The sequence below is a fragment of the Cherax quadricarinatus genome, chromosome 89 (genome assembly GCF_038502225.1).
Source record: "Cherax quadricarinatus isolate ZL_2023a chromosome 89, ASM3850222v1, whole genome shotgun sequence".
Taxonomy (NCBI): domain Eukaryota; kingdom Metazoa; phylum Arthropoda; class Malacostraca; order Decapoda; family Parastacidae; genus Cherax; species Cherax quadricarinatus.
This window is the reverse complement of record NC_091380.1, coordinates 5,691,900-5,710,776: the sequence shown is the minus strand read 5'-3', so window position 1 is coordinate 5,710,776 and position 18,877 is coordinate 5,691,900. Positions and strand designations below refer to the sequence as shown.

The following is an 18,877-nucleotide window of genomic DNA, read 5'->3' as shown; positions in this document are numbered from 1 at the left end:
TCGCCACCGTTGTTAAGCCTGCTACATTTACGCTCGACCAAATGGTGTGGGGTGAATGGGTGTTGATTTTAGGGTAGTGAGGGGAGGCTTGCGTAGCGGGGTGGTGGTAGCGGGTAGCTGGAAGCGGGATGGTGGTAGCGGGTAGCTGGGATTTTAGTAGCGACAAGTCAACGGTCGGTGCTGCCATCGGCCGCCATAGGGCAGATATGCCAGGGCCATAGGGCAAACATGCCAGGGGTTATTTGCCTTGGCGCCACGTGGGGACTAAGCGAGCCATTGGCTTACTTATCTAGTGTGTAAGCCCGGGGGAAGACGGTGTTTTCTTGACCAGTACCTGATAGTAAGATGGTTGATGGCAGCGTGGGTAGTGATGGGTGCTGGGGAGGTTGATGGGGTGGGGGAGGAGGTACCAGTCGATGTGGAGGGGAGGAGCAGTTATCTCGAGGATGTGGAGGGGAGAAGCGTTTTTGTAATGACAGGCTCTTGGCTCTTGATGGGATGGAGCCGCTCTTTATAAGATGCTAGAGGTTCTTGTACCTGACGACACGACTCTTCAGCTCACCCAATCGAAATCAGCCACTTTGTCAGACCTTTTTTTTGGGTTATCCCAGGTTCTCTACACATGTTGCTATGTATGATAATCTATGTAACTGTGTTTGTGTATACCTGAATAAACTTACCCACTCCCATCCCTTCCCACAACGGCTCCTTAAGTCAATTTGTATGACTTTTTGAGGTTATCCAATGTAATTTACACTATGATAAATATACTAATACGTACCTGTGCCTAAATAAACTTACTAACCCATATCCTGCAATACACGTATATTTTTTAAATTGGTTGTAGAGAAGTATGATTGGAAAATGGAGTGTATACAGAGTGTGAGAGGTTTAGTGTGGGAGAGAAGTGAGGTATGTACCTCCTCTTGCAGGAGGGAAATGGGGGGGTTAAAGGGGGGTGAGGGATGATCCGCCGCCACCGCCGCTGCGGCGCCTGCGGCCTCACACTGCGCCCACTGAGATCGATGTGGTGTGTGGCAGCCTTGACTCTTGATTGGTGTGAGTGTTGGAGTGGAGTTATGGGGGTGGTGAGGGAGTTAAGACCCTCACCACTATTATAGCGTCTCCACTCCTCCATCCTCCTTATTTATGTTATACTCCATTAGTATTGTTGCAGTTGCTGATATTCCTCTTGCGCCTGCTAAATTAACTCTTATTGTTCTTGCTGTTGCATACGTTGTTATTGATGCTAGTTTATCTTGCGTCTACTGCTGTTGTTTCTGTTGCTACAAATACGGATGTTCTTCTGCTATGTTGTCACCGTCTGCTGCTATGTTGTCACCGTCTGCTGCTACGTTGTCTCCGTCTGCTGCTACGTTGTCACCACCTGATGCTACGTTGTCACCGTCTGCTGCTACGTTGTCTCCGTCTGCTGCTACGTTGTCTCCGTCTGCTGCTACGTTGTCACCACCTGATGCTACGTTGTCACCGTCTGCTGCTACGTTGTCTCCGTCTGCTGCTACGTTGTCTCCGTCTGCTGCTACGTTGTCTCCGTCTGCTGCTACGTTGTCTCCGTCTGCTGCTACGTTGTCTCCGTCTGCTGCTAAGTTGTTTCCGTCTGCTGCTAAGTAGTTACCGCCTGATGCTACGTTGTCACCGTCTGCTGCTACGTTGTCACCACCTGGTGCTACGCTGTCACCACCTGATGCTACGTTGTCACCACCTGATGCTACGTTGTCACCACCTGATGCTACGTTGTCACCACCTGATGCTACGTTGTCACCACCTGGTGCTACGTTGTCACCACCTGGTGCTACGTTGTCACCACCTGATGCTACGTTGTCACCGCCTGCTGCTACGTTGTCACCACCTGATGCTACGTTGTCACCACCTGATGCTACGTTGTCACCACCTGGTGCTACGTTGTCACCACCTGATGCTACGTTGTCACCGTCTGCTGCTATGTTGTCTCCGTCTGCTGCTACGTTGTCACCACCTGGTGCTACGCTGTCACCACCTGATGCTACGTTGTCACCACCTGATGCTACGTTGTCACCACCTGATGCTACGTTGTCACCTGGTGCTACGTTGTCACCACCTGATGCTACGTTGTCACCGTCTGCTGCTACGTTGTCACCACCTGGTGCTACGTTGTCACCGTCTGCTGCTACGTTGTCACCACCTGGCGCTACGTTGTCACCACCTGGTGCTACGTTGTCACCGCCTGCTGCTACGTTGTCACCACCTGGTGCTACGTTGTCACCGCCTGCTGCTACGGTGTCTCCGTCTACGCCACACATCACTTCTGGAACTTCGCCAACGGGCCGGCATTTTTTCCCCTTCGGATTAGCTGTTACTGTTGCTATTGCTGGTGGTGGTGCTGTTGTTGCTGTTGCTGCCATCTCCCTTTCCGCGATGAAGATAATAGATTTCCTGCAGAGAGAGATTACCAAGGTGATAGCAGGAAATTATCCTCCAATCCCTTTTGTCATGGATGTAAATTATGAGGACAGGAAAGATTAGGATGGCTCGCATGGGTAATGGGGGAGGAAGGGAGGGGTGCTAATAATAGGCAGGAAGCTGGGGAGGGAGAGGGTGAAGCAAGATGATTATCTACCCCTTTCTTGCTGCTCACTGCCCCCTCCCCCCTTACCTATAACCACTAGTTCCACACGCCCTTCTCCAGCGACCCTCTAGTGGGGGGCTGTCAGGTCGGTCAAGCTTGACGGGGGAAAGCAAGATGGGGAGACCAGTGTAAGGGGTGGGTGGGGTGAGCAGGGGGGTAAGTACGATCTGGGGGGGGGGGGGGGTTGATACTGGCCTGTCTTGGCTCGTAAACTACTACCCCCCACCAGACGCCACACGTCAGCCCAACCCACCAGTTCACAGCCCAGCCCTTAGTCCAGCCTTCAGCCTAACCCAGAATCCTTCAGCTCGGCTCTCTGCCTAACCCACCAGCCCTTGGCTCAGCTCTCATCTCAGCCCATCATCCCTCAGCTCTGCCCACTAGCCCTCTGCTCAGCCCAGTACCCCAGCCCACTATACCTCACCCCAGCCTACCATCCTTCACCCCAGCCCACCATCCTTCACCCCAGCCCACCATCCTTCACCCCAGACCACCATCCTTCACCCCAGCCCACCATCCCTCACCCCAACCCACTATCCCTCACCCCAACCCACTATCCCTCACCCCAGACCACCATCCTTCACCCCACCCCACTATTCTTCACCCCAGCCCACTATCCCTCACCCCAGCCCACTATCCTTCACCCCACCATAATTCACCCCAGCCCACCATCCTTCACCCCATCCCACCATCCTTCACCCCACCCCACCCCGCCATAATTCACCCCAGCCCACCATCCTTCACCCCACCCCACCATAATTCACCCCAGCCCACCATCCTTCACTCCAGCCCCACCATCCTTCACCCTAACCCATCATCCTTCACCCTAGCCCACCGTCCCTCACCCCAGCCCATCATCCTTCACCCTAGCCCATCATCCTTCACCCTAGCCCACCCTCCCTCACCTCAGCTCACCATCCTTCATCACAGCCCAAAATAATTCACCCCAGCCCACCATAATTCACCCCAGCCCACCATCCTTCACCCTAGCCCACCCTCTCTCACCCCAGCCCACCATCCTTCACCCCAGCCCACCCTCCCTCACCTCAGCCCACCATCCTTCACCCCAGCCCATCATCCTTCATCCCAGCCCATCATCCTTCACCCCAGCACATCATCCTTCACCCCAGCACACCCTCCCTCACCCCAGCCCATCATCCTTCACCCCAGCCCACCCTCCTTCATCCCAGCCCACCCTCCCTAACCCCAGCCCAATATACCTCACCTCAGCCCACCATCCCTCACCCCAGCCCACCATAATTCACCCCAGCCCACCATCCTTCACCCTCTCTCACCCCAGCCCACCATCCCTCACCCCAGCCCACCATCCCTCACCCCAGCCCACCATCCTTCACCCCAACCCGCCATCCATCACCCCAGCCCACCATCCTTCACCCCAGCCCACCTCCAAGAAGATATAAACAAAGTTTTCCAGTGGGCAACGGTAAACAATATGATGTTCAATGAGGACAAATTCCAACTACTCCGTTATGGAAAACTGGAGGAGATAATAACTAGAACAGAGTATACTACTGACTCCGGCCATACAATAGAGCGGAAAAATAATGTAAGGGACCTGGGAGTAGTAATGTCTGAGGATCTCACTTTCAAGGATCACAACAGTGCCACGATCGCACGTGCAAAGAAAATGATAGGATGGATAATGAGAACTTTCAAAACGAGAGATGCCAAGCCAATGATGATCCTTTTCAAATCACTTGTTCTCTCTAGGCTGGAATACTGCTGTACATTAACATCTCCATTCAAAGCAGGTGAAATCGCAGATCCAGAGAGTGTACAGAGATCCTTTACTGCACGTATAAGTTCTGTCAAGCACCTTAACTACTGGGAACACTTGGAAGCACTTGACTTGTACTCGTTGGAACGCAGGAGAGAGATATATATAATAATCTACACTTGGAAAATCCTGGAAGGAATGGTCCCGAATCTGCACACAGAAATCACTCCCTACGAAAGTAAAAGACTGGGCAGGCGATGCAAAATACCCCCAATTAAAAGTAGGGGCCCCATTAGTACACTAAGAGAAAGCACCATAAGTGTCCAGGGCCCAAGACTGTTCAACAGCCTCCCACCAAGCATAAGGGGAATTACCAATTAACCCCTGGCTGTCTTCAAGAGAGAGCTGGACAGATACCTAAAGTCAGTGCTGGATCAGCCGGGCTGTGGTTCGTACGTTGGACTGCGTGCGGCCAGCAGTAACAGCCTGTTTGATCAGGCCCTGATCCACCAGGAGGCCTTGTCGTGGACCGGGCCGCGGGGGCATTGATCCCTGGAATGACCTCCAGGTATCCCTCACCCCAGCCCACCATCCTTCACCCTAACCCACCATCTCTCACCATTAATTTTAAACTAATTCATTGTTCACTGAACCATTTTTTTAAACTCTTCTGCTACGACAGGTTGACCCATAGAAGAAAGCACATTCGCCATCATTCATTCAGTCGCCGTCTTTCCAGAAGTGTGCTGACATCGCAGTTAGATCACCCCACCAACTGTAACATCCTCACCCCTCCTTTAGAATGCAAACACTGTAATTCTCACCTTCAGGACTGTAATATTCCTGCCTATCCTTCAGAGTGCTAGTACTGTACTTCTTACCTCCATCACTGTATCATCCTCACTCATCTTTCAGAGTGCAGGCACTGTACTTCCCACCTCCATCACTGTAACATCCTCACTCATCCTTCAGAGTGCAGGCACTGTACTTCCCACCTCCATCACTGTAACATCCTCACTCATCCTTCAGAGTGCAGGCACTGTACTTCCCACCTCCATCACTGTAACATCCTCACTCATCCTTCAGAGTGCAGGAACTGTACTTCCCACCTCCAGCACTGTTACATCCTCACTTATCCTTCAGAGTGCAGGCACTGTACTTCCCACCTCCAGCACTGTAACATCCTCACTTATCCTTCAGAGTGCAGGCACTGTACTTCCCACCTCCAGCACTGTTACATCCTCACTTATCCTTCAGAGTGCAGGCACTGTACTTCCCACCTCCAGCACTGTAACATCCTCACTTATCCTTCAGAGTGCAGGCACTGTACTTCCCACCTCCAGCACTGTTACATCCTCACTTATCCTTCAGAGTGCAGGCACTGTACTTCCCACCTCCATCACTGTAACATCCTCACTCATCCTTCAGAGTGCAGGCACTGTACTTCCCACCTCCATCACTGTAACATCCTCACTTATCCTTCAGAGTGCAGGCACTGTACTTCCCACCTCCAGCACTGTAACATCCTCCCTTATCCTTCAGAGTGCAGGCACTGTACTTCCCACCTCCAGCACTGTAACATCCTCACTTATCCTTCAGAGTGCAGGCACTGTACTTCCCACCTCCAGCACTGTTACATCCTCACTCATCCTTCAGAGTGCAGGCACTGTACTTCCCACCTCCAGCACTGTAACATCCTCACTTATCCTTCAGAGTGCAGGCACTGTACTTCCCACCTCTAGCACTGTTACATCCTCACTTATCCTTCAGAGTGCAGGCACTGTACTTCCCACCTCCAGCACTGTAACATCCTCACTTATCCTTCAGAGTGCAGGCACTGTACTTCCCACCTCCAGCACTGTAACATCCTCACTCATCCTTCAGAGTGCAGGCACTGTACTTCCCACCTCCAGCACTGTAACATCCTCACTCATCCTTCAGAGTGCAGGCACTGTACTTCCCACCTCCAGCACTGTTACATCCTCACTTATCCTTCAGAGTGCAGGCACTGTACTTCCCACCTCCAGCACTGTAACATCCTCACTTATCCTTCAGAGTGCAGGCACTGTACTTCCCACCTCCAGCACTGTTACATCCTCACTTATCCTTCAGAGTGCAGGCACTGTACTTCCCACCTCCACAACTGTAACATCCTCACTCATCCTTCAGAGTGCAGGCACTGTACTTCCCACCTCCAGCACTGTAACATCCTCACTCATCCTTCAGAGTGCAGGCACTGTACTTCCCACCTCCATCACTGTAACATCCTCACTTATCCTTCAGAGTGCAGGCACTGTACTTCCCACCTCCATCACTGTTACATCCTCACTTATCCTTCAGAGTGCAGGCACTGTACTTCCCACCTCCACAACTGTAACATCCTCACTCATCCTTCAGAGTGCAGGCACTGTACTTCCCACCTCCAGCACTGTAACATCCTCACTCATCCTTCAGAGTGCAGGCACTGTACTTCCCACCTCCATCACTGTAACATCCTCACTTATCCTTCAGAGTGCAGGCACTGTTCTTCCCACCTCCATCACTGTAACATCCTCACTTATCCTTCAGAGTGCAGGCACTGTACTTCCCACCTCCATCACTGTAACATCCTCACTTATCCTTCAGAGTGCAGGCACTGTACTTCCCACCTCCATCACTGTTACATCCTCACTCATCCTTCAGAGTGCAGGCACTGTACTTCCCACCTCCATCACTGTTACATCCTCACTTATCCTTCAGAGTGCAGGCACTGTACTTCCCACCTCCAGCACTGTAACATCCTCACTCATCCTTCAGAGTGCAGGCACTGTACTTCCCACCTCCATCACTGTAACATCCTCACTTATCCTTCAGAGTGCAGGCACTGTACTTCCCACCTCCATCACTGTTACATCCTCACTCATCCTTCAGAGTGCAGGCACTGTACTTCCCACCTCCATCACTGTTACATCCTCACTTATCCTTCAGAGTGCAGGCACTGTACTTCCCACCTCCAGCACTGTAACATCCTCACTCATCCTTCAGAGTGCAGGCACTGTACTTCCCACCTCCAGCACTGTAACATCCTCACTCATCCTTCAGAGTGCAGGCACTGTACTTCCCACCTCCATCACTGTTACATCCTCACTTATCCTTCAGAGTGCAGGCACTGTACTTCCCACCTCCATCACTGTAACATCCTCACTTATCCTTCAGAGTGCAGGCACTGTACTTCCCACCTCCATCACTGTTACATCCTCACTCATCCTTCAGAGTGCAGGCACTGTACTTCCCACCTCCAGCACTGTAACATCCTCACTTATCCTTCAGAGTGCAGGCACTGTACTTCCCACCTCCAGCACTGTTACATCCTCACTTATCCTTCAGAGTGCAGGCACTGTACTTCCCACCTCCATCACTGTAACATCCTCACTCATCCTTCAGAGTACAGGCACTGTACTTCCCACCTCCAGCACTGTAACATCCTCACTCATCCTTCAGAGTACAGGCACTGTACTTCCCACCTCCATCACTGTAACATCCTCACTCATCCTTCAGAGTACAGGCACTGTACTTCCCACCTCCATCACTGTAACATCCTCACTCATCCTTCAGAGTACAGGCACTGTACTTCCCACCTCCATCACTGTAACATCCTCACTCATCCTTCAGAGTGCAGGCACTGTACTTCCCACCTCCATCACTGTAACATCCTCACTCATCCTTCAGAGTGCAGGCACTGTACTTCCCACCTCCATCACTGTAACATCCTCACTTATCCTTCAGAGTGCAGGCACTGTACTTCCCACCTCCAGCACTGTAACATCCTCCCTTATCCTTCAGAGTGCAGGCACTGTACTTCCCACCTCCAGCACTGTTACATCCTCACTTATCCTTCAGAGTGCAGGCACTGTACTTCCCACCTCCAGCACTGTTACATCCTCACTCATCCTTCAGAGTGCAGGCACTGTACTTCCCACCTCCAGCACTGTTACATCCTTACTCATCCTTCAGAGTGCAGGCACTGTACTTCCCACCTCCAGCACTGTAACATCCTCACTTATCCTTCAGAGTGCAGGCACTGTACTTCCCACCTCTAACACTGTTACATCCTCACTTATCCTTCAGAGTGCAGGCACTGTACTTCCCACCTCTAGCACTGTTACATCCTCACTTATCCTTCAGAGTGCAGGCACTGTACTTCCCACCTCCAGCACTGTAACATCCTCACTTATCCTTCAGAGTGCAGGCACTGTACTTCCCACCTCCAGCACTGTAACATCCTCACTCATCCTTCAGAGTGCAGGCACTGTACTTCCCACCTCCAGCACTGTTACATCCTCACTTATCCTTCAGAGTGCAGGCACTGTACTTCCCACCTCCAGCACTGTAACATCCTCACTTATCCTTCAGAGTGCAGGCACTGTACTTCCCACCTCCAGCATTGTTACATCCTCACTTATCCTTCAGAGTGCAGGCACTGTACTTCCCACCTCCAGCACTGTAACATCCTCACTCATCCTTCAGAGTGCAGGCACTGTACTTCCCACCTCCAGCACTGTAACATCCTCACTTATCCTTCAGAGTGCAGGCACTGTTCTTCCCACCTCCATCACTGTAACATCCTCACTTATCCTTCAGAGTGCAGGCACTGTACTTCCCACCTCCATCACTGTAACATCCTCACTCATCCTTCAGAGTACAGGCACTGTACTTCCCACCTCCATCACTGTAACATCCTCACTCATCCTTCAGAGTGCAGGCACTGTACTTCCCACCTCCAGCACTGTAACATCCTCACTCATCCTTCAGAATACAGGCACTGTACTTCCCACCTCCATCACTGTAACATCCTCACTCATCCTTCAGAGTGCAGGCACTGTACTTCCCACCTCCAGCACTGTTACATCCTCACTTATCCTTCAGAGTGCAGGCACTGTACTTCCCACCTCCAGCACTGTTACATCCTTACTCATCCTTCAGAGTACAGGCACACTAAACAAATAAACTTGTTTATTGCCGTTCCAATTTTCGTTAAAGTCAGCCATTTAGTGGAAAACGTTAAAAAAAAAAAAATACGGTAACTTGAAACTTAAAAAAATAGAATTAGTGATATAACAACTGGATTTATAATTATTTTTGAGAAAGAGTATTACGTAAATTTAATGATTTATATATATTAAAATGTATTTCATATGTTGCTGATCAATTTGTATCTAAATTCAAAATGTACAGAGAACTTTCACGGCGCGCATAACGGAGATAAAACACCTCAATTATTGGGAGCGCTTGAGGTTCCTAAACCTGTATTCCCTGGAACGCAGGAGGGAGAGATACATGATTATATACACCTGGAAAATCCTCGAGGGACTAGTACCGAACTTGCACACGAAAATCACTCACTACGAAAGCAAAAGACTTGGCAGACGATGCAACATCCCCCCAATGAAAAGCAGGGGTGTCACTAGCACGTTAAGAGACCATACAATAAGTGTCAGGGGCCTGAGACTGTTCAACTGCCTCCCAGCACACATAAGGGGGATTACCAACAGACCCCTGGCAGTCTTCAAGCTGGCACTTTACAAGCACCTAAAGTCAGTTCCTGATCAGCCGGGCTGTGGCTCGTACGTTGGTTTGCGTGCAGCCAGCAGCAACAGCCTGGTTGATCAGGCTCTGATCCACCAGGAGGCCTGGTCACAGACCGGGCCGCGGGGGCGTTGACCCCCGGAACTCTCTCCAGGTAAACTCCAGATAGACAACTTTGAAAACAAGGTAATTCCTATTCAAAAAAATTCAGAAGTTTATTTCCACATGATACATTTTTATACAGAAATGGGTGACATATGCTAATGCACATAGAAACTGTATGACCCTTGTGGGTTTAGCACTTAGTTTTTGCTTGTACAGTAATAATAATAATGCACGTAGAAAATCCACGGTTATGCAGAAAATTTCAGTTGTCAGTGGTGCCATTTTTTAAATTACCTGTGCTCTCTCGCTTAGAGTATTGCTCAGTGTTGATGGTTCCATTCAGGGCAGGAGAGATGTCGGAGCTGGAATGGATGTGGAGATCATTTACGGTCCACAGAGAGCCAATAAAGCACCAGAATTACTGGGAACTCGTCGAGATTCTTGAATATATACTCACTGGAATGGAGAAGAGAGAGATACATGTAGATGATACTTGTGGGTCATGTCCTAAATCTGCACACTAGCCTAAATCAGCTAGCAGTAACAGCCTGGTTGATCAGGCTCTGGTCCACCATGAGGCCTGATCACAGACCGGGCCACAGAGGCTTTGACCCCCGAAACTCTCCAGGTCTACCATAACAGCATACTGTCATTAACGAGTGTAGTTTAATGTGTTCCATATATCAGATGTACTATTTAACTTCTCTTTTTCAGATCGAGGTCTATGCAGCTTATATCCGTGGAGCAGCTCTGTACACTACTGAAGTTTGCCCTCAATCGTCTCAAAACAATGCCAGGGGTGAGTCACCACGGACTCAGTTAATTTTCTGGCCTGGACAAAATAAGTAAAGATGATAAAATTTATTTGTTTTGTTGCCTGTAAACTATTATAGATGAGTTAGTGTATTTATGGTGCAAGTGTGAATTCAGGTAGTGAAAATAAGAGGGGTATCTGTGCAGTATTTATACATTACACCAAAGAGGACCTCTTAATTTCTGCTCTGTTTTCTCCACATAGGTTGGCTTGATCATTGATCAGTGTTTATTACACAACTGAATCATGGAATGGATAGGGTTGGAACCCATGACAAGTGAGTGGTAAAACTCACAGGGCAGTGTCTTAACCACTCAGTTGGTTAACACACTGCCCTTTGCATTGCACGACTTGCTTGCCATAGGTTCAACTCTCACCTGTTACGTGACTTGTTTGCAATCGTGTTATCACGATTTCTCGAGTCTGTATCTGAATGTTTACTTATCACAGCAAAAACTTTAATTCTACAAATAATACAAATCCTGGTAATTATTGTACTTAGTTACTTTTTCAGTATATGTGTCTTACAATGTTCACTATTCTTGAACTAATGATGTTCAACCAGGAAGCCAAATGTAATAAACTTCAGTGACCCTGACCACTTTATTAACAAGTGATTTATAAATTTATTTTGCTGTACACATTTGTAATTATGATTGCTAACTGAAGTATATTCTGATAATGAGCAACTTTTCAATTGTTTCTTTAAAAGAATTTGTCAACCCTCCAACTAAAGTGCCCCATGGCATTGTTGTAGGCCTATGTATGGTCCATGCTTGATACATCCAGTGTGCAACCCCCTCCCTACACTCCCTCTCCCTCTCTCTCTCTCTCTCTCTCTCTCCCTCTCTCTCTCTCTCTCACTCTCTCCCTCTCTCTCTCTCTCTCTCTCTCTCTCTCTCTCTCTCTCTCTCTACTCTCTACCTCTCTCACTCTCTCACTCTCTCACTCTCTCTCTCTCTCTCACTCTCTCTCTCTCTCTCTCTCTCTCTCTCTCTCTCTCTCTCTCTCTCTCTCTCTCTCTCTCTCTCTCTCTCACACACACACACACACACACACTCACACTCACACACACACACACTCTCACTCTCACTCATGAGCTCCTTGGTCCAGCCTATTTTTAAAGATATTCAAAACTCCTGCTTCAGTGATGCTACCTGGGATTTTGTTCCATTCATCCACATCTTTATTGCCAGACCATTGATTTTGTATATCTTATGTAAACATAAATTTTTCAAACTTGAACCCATTGCTGCTAGTCCTGTCTTGTATAGGTATTTTCAGCACATTTTATATATCCATTATATTTATTCCAGTTTTCCTTTTGTACATTACAGTCATATCCCCCCAAATCTAAGCCTTACCTGAAAGTGCAAATTCACTGCCTTGAGTCTGTTTTTGTAGGAAAGATTTCTGATACAGGTGGTCCTTGCTTATACAGTGGGTTAGGTTCCGGGTTACTGATGTAAAGTGAAACAGTCGTTTTTCCACCTGCATATGCACATAAAAGCCTGAATTCATAGTATGGAAATTAAGAGGAGGTGTGGAGTTACTGGAAGTATTATTCAGAGGACTGACGAGGGGTTGTTGAGGTGGTTTAGGCAGTTAGAGAGGATAGAGCAAGATAGGATGACTTGGAGGGTGTATAAATCTGTAGTGAATGGGAGGAGGTGTAGGGATCATCCTAGGAAAGGATAGAGGGAGGGAGTAAAAGAGGTTTTGTGTGCAAGGGGCTTGGACATGCAGCAGGCATGTGTGAGCATGTTAGAAAGGAGTGAATGGAGACGAGTGGTTGGAGTGTGAGCAGGGTAATATTTTGTGAAGGGATTCAGGGAAACTGATTAGCCGGACTGGAGTCATGGAGGTGGGAAGTACAGTACCTGCACTTTAAAGGAGGGGTTTGGGATATTGGCTGTTTGGAGTGATATCTAAACTGTTGTATCTGAGTACCTCTGCAAAGACAGTGATTATGTGTGAATGATGGTGAAAGTGTTTCTTTCGTTTTTGGGTCACCCTGCCTTGGTGGGAAAAGGCCGACGTGTTTCAAAAAAAAAAAAAATTACACTGTCATATATTCAGTGATCAATAGAGCTAGACCTAAAAATGCATGTCCAGTACACACATTACTTAAAATTTGTTCATCCTTAGCTTATAGTGTGTGGTAATATATTTATTGTAAGAATTCTGAATAAATGAAGAATGGGTAGAATTGATAGCATTGCATTAGCAAAACACTGTAAAGCTGGGCATGCCTGTAAAAGGCATGCCCAGCTTTCTTTGTATGTTTCCCAGTGCATTTATGTCCATTCTGTTATATGGAGGCTAGAACTGAGCAGCTGTGTATCCTTGGCCTTGCCTTGCCTTGCCTTGGCCTTGCCAAGGATACACAGTTTGAAGTTGAGGTGTAGCCTTAAGACTTATGCTATTTATACTTCTTGACATGAAGCCAAGAATTCTATTAGGTTTATTGCTATTGCAAACAGTTATGTACTGTTGCCTTGGCTTTAGATTTCTGCTGTGCCAATGAATAACCAGAGTTAATATATTGGAGATATTCTATCTTGTTTCTGTAAATATCACTTTATTTTCTTCTGGCTTGCTTGGCTGTGACTGACATGTTCAAAACTACCTCTGTAGATGCTATATCCCTTAAAGAGTCATATCTATATTGAGTTTATTGCAAAGTGAGAAATCACTTGGAGAGAAATATGTAACAGATAAGAGTGATCAGTATATTTTCTGACGAGAGTCTCCGAGGCTAAAATATATGGGTGTCTCTTAATTGTTTCTCATATTTTTGCCCACGTGAATTCACACTGCAGTAATCAGGGTTTGACACTGTAACCCAAGCTTGTTATACCATAAACTACAGAATGGGTAGGATTAAACCCATGGCAGGTGAATCCTAAAACCCCAGGGCAGCACATAAACCACTCAACCAGGACTGGCTTGCCATGGGTTTACTCCCTGACCATTCTGTGGATTATTTGCAATCGGGTTTCTACGATTTCCTAATTCTTATCACATCATTTTTAAATATGGGGGCAACACCTGGGTTTTTCATTTATCTCAGCTGTATTATTTGTTTGTGAGAAATCATTCAGATGTGCCAGACATGACTTCATTTTACAGTGAATTTTAGTTGAAATAAAACCACAAATTAAAGTATTCGCATAAAATTGACATTTAGAATGAATTGTTGATGTGTCTCACTTATCTCTGGTTTGTGGCCATTTTGACATGGTTTCAACAATTTTGACATGGTTTCAACAATTTTGACATGGTTTCAACAATTTTGACATGGTTTCAACAATTTTGACATAGTTTTAACAATTTTGACATGGTTTCAACAATTTTGACATGGTTTCAACAATTTTGACATAGTTTCAACAATTTTGACATGGTTTCAACAATTTTGACATAGTTTTAACAATTTTGACATGGTTTCAACAATTTTGACATGGTTTCAACAATTTTGACATAGTTTCAACAATTTTGACATGGTTTCAACAATTTTGACATAGTTTCAACAATTTTGACATGGTTTCAACAATTTTGACATAGTTTCAACAATTTTGACATAGTTTCAACAATTTTGACATGGTTTCAACAATTTTGACATGGTTTCAACAATTTTGACATGGTTTCAACAATTTTGAGGGAATAATTGCAATAAATCAGGTTTTTAAATAGTTATTTAGTTCCATTTTAATAAAAATTGTTGCTTTTAAAATCTGAGCACCATATAGCAAGCTCACTGGAGCTTCTTAATTGAATCCACGTTCCGAATGATCTGACTTTTTTGTCCAATATTTGCTGCTTCATTATTTTTCAGTTAAAATTTTTACTTAATGTCATTTAGTTGTTCATATATTTTTTTTACTTTGTGCTTTTCCATAATTTTTGTTGCTAACAAGAATTTCAGTTTATGTAAATTTTAATTTTTATTATTTCATATTAAAGTGATTAAAGTTTTTTGTTCTTGGCTCTGATTATCATAGTTAATTAGTTTTACTCATTATTGATTGTTTTTACCAAAGTAATTATAGTTAACTGATTGAAGTTTATTAATTATGCAAAATTCTCATCAGTTAAAATTAATCGTTATTATTTTATTCTGTTTATTAATAAAATCAATTTGTATATTTTAGATGGTGGTATTCTCTCAGACTGCAGATTACATCAAAGCCGCAGGAAACAGGACAAAGGTGGTGAATACGATATTACTGTGTTGTGTTTTGTAGAGGAATGCAGTAGTGTTGCTTGTTAGTGCTCCTCCTGATTAGATCAGAGCTGGAGTACTGTAATGCTGCAGGTCTGCTGTACCTTGGTCATTAACAGCACTTAAACGTTAATGTCTCGTTAAAAATAGTCTTGCTAATTGGTGTTTTACTGGAGGCGAAATGTCAATATCCTGACTGGTAGAGTTTTGAGTGAATTTTTAGACAGTGTTTTGGTCCACCCTAGATCATTATGAAGTCGTGACTAGCTTTCTCTTCATCTGAACTAGTTTAATCATACAGGAGGCCCCCGTTTGTACGGCCCTGTGCTATAAGCAAAAATTGCCAGCGGGTGGAAAATAGTTTTTTCAACGACAAATGTGTCTAAACGTCTTATAACATGTTTACACTATCATATATTAAGTGCTCGGTACAGTTAGGCATAAAATGGACAAAAAGTAAAGTACACAAGGTAAATAAAATAGTTATGTAAAACTAGGGTGCCGGTAGCCCTTCCGTTATACAGCTGTTGCGTGGAAATTGCGGAGAAGTGGCAAAGGCACTGAACATAATGAAGTGGCTGAGTTGAAAGCCAACAAAAATGTGGAACACCGAAAAGAAGGTGCTGAATAAGCTGGGCCCTCCTGTACTTTTCTCATTTTTGTGACTTGACAATAGTCTGGGATGGACTGACAGGTCTTCTGTGGTTTCCTCTCCAAATTATGAGTTGGTTGTGAATTTTATAGAAGAGTTGTGGCAGTGTTGTGATGTGCTGTGGTGCAGCAGGTTGGCAGCATGGGATGTGAATAATGTGCCTGTTTTACACGGAACAAAGACCAGGCCTGTAAACGTCATGGAGTCTCCAGTGAGCCGGGAACTCAGTATTGACTATAACCATCATATAAATGTCTATTGCATATTAATGTTGTTGGAGATTGCACCTTTTATATAAATTCTTTTTTGTTTTTATTGTAGATGGAGCCTTTCACAAAACCCGTGGACACAACAGAGTTTCCAACGTATGAAGATATCGTGGTGCATCCAGTAGATTTTATGTCACTTGAGAGGAACATTAAGCGCAAATTTTATGGATCAACTGAAGCATTCTCATCTGACGCCAGATGGATTGTTCACAACTCTGTTATTTTTAATGGAGGTGAATACTGAATTTTTGTTACTCAAATATAGCCAGACCTTTTGTTTCAAATTTTATGTATGGTATATCTTTTTATTTAAACTTGTTGATTTTCTAAGGCAAAATAAGCCATATAAGAAACTTTGTCACACACTTGCTGCCTCTCCTAAAGGGAACAGTTGTGATGGTTTGATGTTGACCCACAGATCTGCAACCTTTCCCCTCCACTTTCAGTGTGCAGGCACAGTCCTTTCCTCAACTTTCCAAACTAAACTAACTTGCTCACATTTCTGAATCTCTGTGTAGGTACTGCTGACACAGCATTATTAGATTTCACAGAACAGTCACTTTCACTCATTTTAGTCTGAAAGCACTCGAGTATGTCTGCCACGTCTCAACCATTCTTCACTGTCAGTGTCACTTGTCTATGATGTTTTCACTGTCCATCCACCCAAGATATAATATATATGGTACACCCTGTTTATCAGCTTCTCTTGCTCAGTGAAAAAATCTAAATATTCTCTTCTGCTCTTGTGATTTTTTTCATTACTTAAGTCTCTACATAACATTTACATTGCATTGCACCTCTTTTTCCTGTTAAGTTTTTTTTTTTTTTTTAACATCGGCCATTTCCCACCAAGTCAGGGTGACCCAAAAAGAAAGAAAAACCCAGAAAGAAAGAAGAAGCTTTCGTCATGATTCAACACTTTCACCATCATTCATACATAATCACTGTCTTTGCAGAGGCTCTCAAATATGACAGTTTAGATGTCCCTCCAAACTGTCAATATCCTAACCTCCTACTTTAAAGTGCGGGCATTTTACCTCCTATTTCCAGGACTCAAGTCCGGCTAACCAGTTTCTCTGAATCCCTTCACAAAATATTGCCCTACTCACACTCCAACAGCTCGTCATGTCTCCATTCACTCCTATCTAACATGCTCATGCACGCTTGCTGAAAGTCCAAACCCTCTCACACACAAAACCTCCTTTACCCCCTCCCTCCCATCCTTTTCGGGGACAACCCTTACCCCGCCTTCCTTCCCTAATAGATTTATATGCTCTCCTGGTCATTCTACTTTGTTTCATTCTCTCTGAATTACCAAACCACCTCAACAACCCCTCTTCAGCCCTCTGACTAATACTTTAAATAACTCCACACCTCCTAATTTCCACACTACGAATTCTCTTCATACTATTTGCACCACACATTGCCCTTCGAGACATCTCCATTGCCTCCAGCCGGCCCCTCACTGCAGCATTTACAACCTATGCTTCACACCCATGTAAGAGTGTTGGCTCCACTATACTCTTGGACATTCCCTTTTTTGCCTCCATGGATAACGTTTTTTGTCTCCACAGATACCTCAACACACCACTCACCTTTTTTCCTTTATCAGTTCTATGATTTACTTCATCCTTCATGAACCCATCCTCTGACAAGTCAACTCCCAAATGTCTGAAAACATTCACTTCTTCCATACACACGAAAGTAAAACTAATTGTATACTGAATCTAAGTATTAGTTTGTATTAGTTACCTGGTATCTTATATGTTCTTAAGACAGAAAGAAAAGACCAACAGTTCTGCCAGAATGCAAAATTTCTTAAGAGTTCTATTTCACACTCCTATGATAGGACATCAGTACCATCCTAAATGGTTATTGTCTACCATTCTGCTGCTCATGTCAATAACAAACAGATTAAATTGTTACTGTACGTAATAAGCAGTAATTTTTCTCTCGGCATATTTTGCATCCTGTTAAAATTAAAGAGATTCCTTTTTTTTTTTTTTTAGCTAACTCCAAAGTTTCTTCAATGGCACGAACGTTGGTGAAAATCCTCAAACAAGAGATGAGTGAAATCGAGACATGTCCTGATTGTTATATGAACGCTCATCAGAACCCCAATAGCTGGTTTACTGAAGCCTGTGTAAGTAATTGCTAGTTATTGCTGTATTGAGGTGAACCTAGGGTAAAATTAACCAGAAAAAGTCTAGAAGAATAAGTCATAATATCAAGGATGGAACAATTAATCCACAATTTGGAGAGGGAACAGATGTTTCGGTCCATCCTCGACCATCATCAGGTTAACATATTCAAGTAACTTAATAATTGTCTAAGATGTACCCAGATATTGTCTACAGTCTCCTCCAAATTTGGTCTAGTTGTGAGAGGTCTTAATAAATTAAAAAAAAATATGCTTATTTGTAGTTGCAGGGGGTGAAAGCCTAACTCTTGATCCTGCATCTTAGCTGACGTATGATAGGGTCTGTCCTATCCATTCTTAAAGCTGTGTATAGAGTTAAATGTTGAATTAATCAGTTTTGATATTCAGTGTCCCATGCTTGGTTGGTAATGCACTGATCTCACACACTGAGTGTCTGTGGTTCAATCCCCAGCACAAGTGGAAACGTTTGTTACGTTTCCTTATACTTGCTGTCCCTGTTCACCTAGCAATAAGTAGGTACCTGGGTGTCAGTCAATTGTTGTGGGTCGCATCCCAGGGAGTGGTAGTATATCTAAGATATACTACCACTCCCTGGGACTGGGCTTTTGAATGAGCTGAGGTAGGATAATGGCTCTTTGTGGCCCGTAAAATTGATCTGTATTAAAAAAAAAAAAAGCCACTTAGTTTATTGTAAATGCTTTGTTCTCTTCATGCCTTTGTCTTCT

General features: G+C 45.1%; 1 protein-coding gene across 10 annotated transcripts in view; it reads left to right on the top strand.

Moving 5' to 3' along the window:
• Window positions 1-18,877, top strand: part of Zmynd8 (Zinc finger MYND-type containing 8) — a 154,713-nt gene that overhangs the window by 38,141 nt on the left and 97,695 nt on the right. For 8 of the 10 annotated variants that reach the window (XM_070104124.1, XM_070104123.1, XM_070104122.1 and 5 more), the window contains 4 exons: window positions 10,749-10,833; window positions 15,000-15,059; window positions 16,044-16,224; window positions 18,001-18,134. In XM_070104124.1, the coding sequence (XP_069960225.1) occupies window positions 10,749-10,833; window positions 15,000-15,059; window positions 16,044-16,224; window positions 18,001-18,134 (460 nt within the window). The remainder of the gene's footprint in view (window positions 1-10,748; window positions 10,834-14,999; window positions 15,060-16,043; window positions 16,225-18,000; window positions 18,135-18,877) is intronic. The other 2 variants (XM_070104116.1, XM_070104120.1) reach the window with 2 other exon arrangements.